Below are 8,666 nucleotides of genomic sequence, written 5' to 3'. Positions count from 1 at the left end.
TCACCTGTGGGCTTCTGTGAGCACATCTCCAACTCCGATCTAAAGATCATGAACTTGCATAACCAAGTCAGCATTTATTTTCAAGGTTTCAACAATCACGTTTATTCCTTGGTTTAAAAGCTTTTGGTTCAACAGTTTTATAAACAGACTTCACAAAATGTGCAATATTGATAAACTTCTTAGTTGCAGTAGTACTAAGAATCTGTCATCATAACGTTCACTTTGGTTATGCAACACAAGGTTGGTTTTGTTCCCCCCATTCTCCCCTCCCTCAATTGGCCATTCATTGTAAATCGAATAAGCTTTATAAAGGCAAAAGAATCTAAGCATGATGTTACAAGCACTTTGCCACAGCATTACATTCTAATAAGGCAAATTTGTGTTTCATAGTGTGATTGTGCAAATAGGAAACCCATAAAAGGTGACAAAAACGTCAACCTTCTCCTATAAGGAACAGGCCTTCATTTTTGCTTCAAAGTTTTCATCCCTCCACACCATCCCCCTTAAAAAAAAAAGAAAGTACAGCTGATAATACAGCAGAATATACCCCTTACAGAGTTAAAGGAAGTTACAGTAGACACAAGGCTGAAAACACAGTGTATAGTAGATGAAATAAGACGGTTTCCAAAAAGAAAATAAAAAAGAAATAAAAGAAGAAAAAGGAACTGTACAACAAGCAACAATGGAATTTTTCTAGTGGAAGAGGATTTTAGGGCTTCATAAATAAGTAGAAAATTACTCAAATACTTTGCTACACGATATAAAAAAGCCCGAAGTGTTTTCCAGTTGTCACCTAAGCACTTGATGCAACTTTGTAGGAGTAAGTGTTTGGAGGCAGCTTTGAGCTCTGGTTAGTACAGGCATTCCAGCAGGGCAGTGCTGCCAACAGCAGAAGAAATCCACCCAGCAGAACACAAAAGCCACTGAAATAGAACGCGGTGTCATACTCCTGTGTCCAGTCATAAAACCAACCTGAGGGTAAAAATAAGAGAAGTGCATCAGTGAGGAGATCAATGTAGCATAGCAGTGTAAGTTAGAGAAACATCATGGAAAAAAGCCAAAACAATCAACTGACCCCTCCAAAAAAAAGGCTAAATCCAAAATGCAACTTGACCACCCAAGACATGAAATGCGGCCTTCCGCAAAGCCAAAGCCAGAACACAGTCAGCCTGACTCATTCAACTGTAACAGGCTTTAAATTTTTAAGATGCTTATTTCATCTTTCCATTGTTATTAGGACCAACTAGAACTACCCACACGCAAATCAGTTCTGTCTTGTGCTGACAAGCTCACGTTCATTTTATAGCATTTACCTTGACCTTACCTACAATTGGTGGCCCGAGGCTATTTCCAAGTCCAGCAAAGAACATCAATATCCCATATGCGTGAGTCAGTTTCTCAATTCCCACAGTCTTTGTTGTTACATATGGAAAAATAGACCAGTTCCCAGTCAGAAAACCCAAAATCCCAGAAAGCATCGCTAATGTAAGGTAACTTTTGGCAAATGGAATTGCAAACAAGGCCAGTCCTGTCATTAGTAAGGTAGTTACATATAGATATAAAGTGTTAACCCACTTAAAATCTGCTAGTATTCCTAAAGTAAGTTTGCCAACAGCAGTCATAATGCCTATAATGGAAATAAGTGGCATATGATAGTCATCTTCATTAACATTCGCACTTCTTGCTATATCTTCCATGAGCAAAGAAGGAGGAAATCCACCAATATCAAAGAGCAAAATGGCAACAAAAAGAGCTGAAAATACTTTGTTCTTAAAAAGAACGACCGTTTCCCCCAAGTAGTTCAAATAGAGCTGCCACTTCCTTTTGGCAAGTTGCTTGCAGAAGTTTGTCTGTTCTACAACTTTCTTTTTGTAAGTGTCTTTCTCATTTACATTTATTGAGCTTAATACGTTTTTATTCAAAATGCTATCCTGTTTGCCATCAGGGATATTGTTCACATATTTTTCATCAGCGAAGCCCTTTTCAAGGATGCTTATATTTTCTTCAGCAGTCTTTTCTTTTTTGTGGTAAACATAATATTGATCTGGGACATTGTCTACACATGTTTTTTCTGGTGGAGGGGAATCAGATGACTCCAGTGGTCTCATCAGACTGCCACATGCTAATATATTCAGAGACAGTGCACCAACTATTAGCAGACAACCATCCAGTCCATATAGATCGATCAGCTCTCTTTGCAGTGCTGCATATATAAAGAGTCCAACACTTGAGCCTATACAAGGAAAATAAGATCAGTTTAAACCAAACAACTGAGAATATTTTTCAACACTAACAAACTCTGACATATCAGCAGCTACAAATACACTGTAATGGGAATGGCAAGTCATTTGTGCTCCTCTCTCCGTAGTCTAATGAATCGTAAGTTGTCATCCCTCTTGGAGTTAAAATTTCTTTACTGACTGTGCACAAAATAAAAAGCCTTTCAAAATATCTGAACAATTTATGACAATTAACACTGGATGATGCTTTAGAAACAAGAAGGAGCAATACAATATCTGATGAAAAACATCAGATAATTATTAAGTTGTCCTGCCATGTGCTCACATACATCTATCCATTCAGGTACCATTTTGAGTAAGCCAAGTTAGAACTGCACACACCAACATTTTTCCCTTTCTCATCCTCACTGCCATGTTCTTCCCTAAGACCTAGGGTTGACCAAGAGCCCTCCTAGAAACAGCTTCTGACTGCTTCATGTTTAAGAATAGGAGCTTACATGTTATGAGTTTACTTCAAAGGCATTTCTGAAGCTCTGCAGGGCCAAATACGCCTTCGAGAAACCTGGCTATTCAGAAGAAAACACTGCAGAGTAAACAATTGCTATGAACACAAGCATTTTATGTAATCTGACCAATTGAAAGAAAAAGCATTATTGAGGTGACCATAGATCCACTGCAATCAGTGGATGTCCACTCACAAATACAGAACCTTGGTGTTTCAAGTAAATTTAAAAACAAACTTTACATTAAAATGATGTGCTGAAGACTGTCTCTAGGTTATGTTAAAGCTATTTATATATTTAAGTACTAAATGCAGGGAAAAAAAGTTTATAAAATTCAGATTTTGTCTTCCAGGTACTAAAATTAAGCAGGGCTCAGGCCTTAAGGCAAACTACCTGGAATCCCAACACAAGCCACTGAAAATTATTCCAAGAAACATTTCTGCAGAAGTTCCTTTTTATTTCACTAGTGTGGATCTGGCATTCATATCTCCTTCCTTGTATTATTAGAGGTTGTTTTTTCTAGGATCCCTTTAACATACATGGACAAAAAGCTGGGATGAGGTTTTGGAAGATTTCAGAATTTAGTCTCCTTTTAGTTTGGAAATGAAAAAAAAAAGTATAAATGTAAGCTCAGACTTCAACTACTCATTTAAAGATGCAGCTGATATGAAGCTATGTCAATCCAACATTTATAACCTGCATCTCCAATCTCCTTGCCACCCGTGATCTTGTGTAAGAAAATGGGGAAAAGAAAGCTCTATAGAAAATTTCCCCTCTTCTTATCCATGGCACACAGTCCAAGCTACTCATGAATCTGCTTTAATTTCAATGACTATCCTTTTTAACCCACACTATACACCTACAAATGCAGTTACTATTTTATCTAAAACCTGATTTTCTCTGTTTAAGTAATTACAAGTGTATCAGAGTTGAAAATTTAGGAAGAATGACAACTTAAAGTCCTACCTGTTGAAATCAGACCAAGCGCAAGGCCTCTGCGTTTGTCAAAATACTGGCACGTGATGGTTACTGTTGCAGTATACAAAAGACCACACCCAAGACCTTAAGAAAGAGAGAAATAAAGCATGCAAAATACTCCAGGAAATTAATGCACCTTTTTAATCCCCCGGATAATACAGTGGCATACCCTGGGCACAGAGGTACCTTTTAACTCTAAACACCAGCCACACCAGCCTCACACTGCCAGGACCTTTAGGCTGCCTGCACTGTCCCATCTCCCTCTCCCTCACCACCCCTGGCTGCAGAACCCGTGTGGTGCAGGCTGGGCTTGAGGAGCTCACCAGCTTGGGTTCTGTGCTACATGAGGGTTACATGACTTTCAGTCCAGGGGTTGGCACCAGCAAACAGGAGAGTTCCATCCACGTGGCACTGTGCCTGAGCCAGCACACTGCTGCAGGGGCTTGCTGTGGGTGGTTTATCAAATTAACTGTGTCAGGAATCCAGGCACCTCGCTGGGCAGCAGGGACCCAGCACAGAGGGGAAGGTCAACACCTGCTAGGAGAAGGGGACTTTCATGCCTTTAGCACAATGTTTCAGTACGTGGAGAAAACATTGCTCCCTAATGAACCTTAATTTACCAAATTAGAATGAGTACATGACAAATATCCAAAGAGATATTATTTCTTTAAGACTGGCCTGCAGAAGACCTGCATGATTCCACCCCTTATGTAAAACCTCAGCTTCTCCATCTGTAACAATCAGGTCAACAGAGGACAAAATGTTTTCAAACTCTGATGAACATATGCATTGCCTTCATCTTTCACTACATGGTGACAATCTGCCTGTGTGACATCTCTCCCTGCCCCAAAGTAAAACTATTGCTCGATAAACCAGGCCCCAGACTACTGCTTCCTCTGAGAATCCGTTTCCCATTTCAGATTAATAAATTAAGACAAAATAATAATGAATAAGCCTCTATATGAAAGACAGGTTTCTTACCAACAACAATCCCATATGAAATATATAGAAAGTATATATTAGGAGCAAAACTGCTCATCATGAGGCCCCCAGCCACCATAAAGCCACTGAAAATTGCTACTGGTCTTGCTCCAAAAGATGATACACATATACTGCAGACAGGACCTAGAGGAAAAGCATGAAAAACATTCCTAGTAAATACCAGCATCAATAACAACTTCTAAAAAATCTCTGTCTATAGAGGTGTTTCTAGTGATAATTATTTAAACATACAATTATATTAAACAACAATTCAGAGTACTTTGAAAGTACAATTCAGGATTCTTAAAAAAATGGTTATAAAAACATACAAGATCAGGCTTGCAAGACTTTTTTCTCAAGGAGAAATTGACATTAAGACCACAAAACGGTACAAAAGGGAGGGAGGGAGCACAACATTATTCAAATACAGGATTATACACTCATACTAAACTTTAACACTGTCACTGCACAGTCAAGGAATTGTACAAAGGTTCTGAAAAGTATCTTCCTCTTTAGGCACCAAAAGAAGTTAGACCATCAGCCAGGCTTTAACCAAGCAGACATTTTCTGACAGAGTCTAAAAACTGTGTTTCAGAAAAAACAGCATCTGTATTCATCTTGATAAAGGATGAGATGTATAAAACTGAAATGGAATATAGTAACTTCTGATCATAATCATGGTAAGAATGCCACCTGGTGCTTACACAGAAGAAATACCTGCTGATAGACCACATAAAGACAAGCACTACTCTTCCCAAATTTTCTAAGAAGTTAAATACCTGTAAATTAGTATTCCACCAAATAGCTGTTTACTGCCAACCTTGGTTTCTATTTTAAAACTATGGAAACTAAAAGACATTTATTGAGAACGTCCAGAGCAATGTTCATGAAGTTTGGAAGAGGCTTCTTCCTCTTTTTGACCCCCTAATATTTCTCAGTTGGTTAGTTCTTCAAAACAAGAACAAAATGCAGGCAACAATAGTACTCTGCCAGTTCTCTTCTCACAGAAGTTGTAGAACAAGCACTTATTTTCAGTTGTGTGACCTAGAACACACCTTTTAGTCTGAAGTAGCATGCAAGCTTCATGCCCTGCATAAATAAGCAACCAGTGCGGGACTTGGCTTGCAAAAGACAATCTCTCATCTGAAACCCTGCAGTTCCAAACAATCACAGACTTCTATATTGGCACCAACATCCTAAACTCAGCAACTCTGAGATTAGAAATTAGATACACAGATGAATGACATTATTTAAATACCAACAAAAAACCCCACAACCCTCACCACCTTTGTGCCTAATTCACAGCAATTTGCAATCTGCAAAAGCAGTCACTTTGGAGTCTGCCTTTTGTTAAGTTTGGTCCTCCCTGACTCACACACTACTGAGCTTCCCAGCAGATTGGAGGTGAGCCCAGAGGGGTGATATAAGGTGAATAGCAGTTGGAGCTGAGGATGGTGCTTGCCCAGGTTTGCAGACAGGAGCTAGCAGCTGGGAATGCAGGCAAGGTTTTTGTGTGGTTACCAGCCATGGGACAAGCAGTTCTGGCAGGCAGGAGCACAGACTTGTTAGCAGGTGAAACAATCCTCAAACACAAGGCAGGTCAAAACTTTTGCCCTACGTAAGACCTATCTGCTTAGGGAACATAAAGGGAAACAAGTCTGAATCGGGGCTTATCCAGGCAGAGTCAGAATTAGAGAAGAATTAAAAAAAAAATTCTGGGGAAGTGGAGTTTATTTGGATTTTGGAAACGATTAAAAAGGAAGGTGTAAGCACTCACTGCTTCTCAAGAGTCAGCACGCTGTGGGAATGAAAGCCAGCCAGAATAACTTGGGCAGAGCAACATGCCGAGAACAAAAGCTGAGAGTGTTAGATTGTTGCTGATTCTTAGAATTAATTATGAGAACTGGCAAATTAAGATTGGTACGCTTCCTAAAACCACAGGATTTAAAAATAAACAAAGGATTGAATCTGTATTACATAAAAAACTCTTCTATGCTAAAAGAACATTAGGTAGTGATAACATAATTCAATTAAGCAGAGGAATTTGCACTCTTTCTATTCTTTATTTCTCACCCACTACCTTGTTAAAACAAACAGTACTTCTATTCCACCTGCTCTTTCTATTTCAACACAGGTGCTTTCAGAAGGTCACTGTACAGCCTGAGGTGGTGGCACTCATCTCTACTAGAAGATCTGAGGTAAAGCTGGACTCTTTCTGACTCCAAGACAGTACAAAGGAGAGATAGAGCTAAAAAACATATCTTCACATTCTGACAAGGACACTCTCCTCTGGAACACCATCAAAAGCATCTCTGACAGGGTCCAAGGAGATGCTTTTTCAGCTTCTCCCACTTACCAAAAAAAATCCCAAAGGAGAACAGAAAGTACAAAGAGATCTTTTTGCTCTGACATGGAAAATAACCTGCACAAAACTGAAGAACCTGCTTCACTAAGCTCAGTATTAATGTGTCATCTCACACAGCAAGAGATCTGGAAGCTCCACAATGACCCTGCTTATAGGAATGCAGGCCAGTATAAGCATTAAAATAATTATCATATATCTCCATGAAGAGAAGAAACACAGCTTCGTCTTCCCCTACACACTAGGTCCTCCTTTCACACTTCCCTCATCACACTGCTAGAAAATAAGCCACAAAAGAAAACCCTCATGACAGCCAGCATCTTTGTTCTTTTCCCTGCCTCCTGGCATTCCTTCTCTGTCTGTGTTTCCCAAGGAACAGGCCTTTTTTTTTGCACCAAGCACAGTACCTTTGGTTATTACCATGGTATTTGCACAAGAGTGCATTGTACAAAAACATGTTATTCTCTACAAGTAATTCAAGCACAATGGGTTCAGGCAGTAAATTCTGGTCAAACATCCAGCTTTTCCAGAGTGGGACTGAGACTTGTCCTGTGAACTCCTGCCTTGTGGATTGTGTCCAAAGTGAACATTATTAACAATGTAAAAGTCCACGTACAGCCATATAAGCAGCTTTCCAGACAGCATAAGGGTTTTTTTTAGTTGAGACTCTTTCAGAAAGATCTTTCCACTGATAATGTATTTCTCACCTTAACATGAACAACATATAAATAAAATACCACTGGCCATCTGTGGCATTCAGAATGTACAGTGTTTGTCTCGAACAATCCAAGACATAAGTGATGAACTCTGGCACTCAAGATATCTGTTGTGTGTCTTGTGGCATCTGAGAAACAACATCTGTTGACTAAAGAGATCTGCAGCTGGCTCTGGGAGCAGGATACTAAACCTGTGGTGCCAGTCGCCTCATCCTCCCCTTTGTTATGCAGAGACCTCAGCAATTATCCAAACAAAGACTATCTGCAGGACTTAACCTGGTGCCATACCTACCCCCCCTCCTATCTCGGAGGAGCACAAAGATAGGAGTTTTTCCCTACTCCGGAAAGAAAAGCGGGGGGGGATGCTCTCTCGCTTGCTGTCCTCTATCTCTCTGCTTTCTCCTCTTTTCTGTCTCTGTTTTCCTGTCTGTCCTGTTCGCTCTATGGACCCTTGCTGTGTTACTCTAATAAAAGTTTGTTGTGCACGTGACATCTGACCTCGTTTGCGTCTTAATTTCACCATTTGGGATCACCTTTATAAAAAATCGCCACGTATCCGAATACCGGATCGTGACACCATCCTCAATAAGAAGCCTGGAAAATGGCTTTTAAAGCAGGATTTTCTTCATTTTTCTTAAGAGCTACTCTGGGATTTTGCACTGGTACTAGAATAATATTTGAAGATTTTGATCAGTATTTACCTTTTACAAATATCTTCATCTTTTAAAAATAAAAGCCCTGGAGCTTTTTTTTTCCAAATGGTGTATGTTGAAACTAGATCAAACTATCAAAAAAAGATACCAACCCAGTTTATACAAATGACAACTACCTCTAGGAAGAAAAATATTGTTCAGAAAGACTTAGAAGCCAGCACAGGCAGAGTCAC

The 8,666-nt window shown here is 39.6% G+C and overlaps 1 protein-coding gene across 1 annotated transcript in view; it reads right to left on the bottom strand.

Moving 5' to 3' along the window:
* Nucleotides 1-629: 629 nt before the first annotated feature.
* SLC16A9 (solute carrier family 16, member 9) overlaps nt 630-8,666 on the bottom strand; it is a 12,478-nt gene continuing 4,441 nt past the window's right edge. Inside the window, exons 2-5 of the mRNA XM_010001109.1 lie at nt 4,703-4,846; nt 3,710-3,805; nt 1,325-2,233; nt 630-972 (exon numbers count right to left, since the gene is read on the bottom strand). Coding sequence (XP_009999411.1) covers nt 794-972; nt 1,325-2,233; nt 3,710-3,805; nt 4,703-4,846 — 1,328 coding nt within the window. The 3' untranslated portion in view covers nt 630-793. The remainder of the gene's footprint in view (nt 973-1,324; nt 2,234-3,709; nt 3,806-4,702; nt 4,847-8,666) is intronic.

The sequence above is a fragment of the Chaetura pelagica genome, unplaced genomic scaffold (assembly GCF_000747805.2).
Source record: "Chaetura pelagica isolate M959 unplaced genomic scaffold, ChaPel_1.0 scaffold346, whole genome shotgun sequence".
Classification (NCBI taxonomy): domain Eukaryota; kingdom Metazoa; phylum Chordata; class Aves; order Apodiformes; family Apodidae; genus Chaetura; species Chaetura pelagica.
Note: the sequence above shows the minus strand (reverse complement) of the source record. Positions and strands in the feature narration are given on the sequence as shown.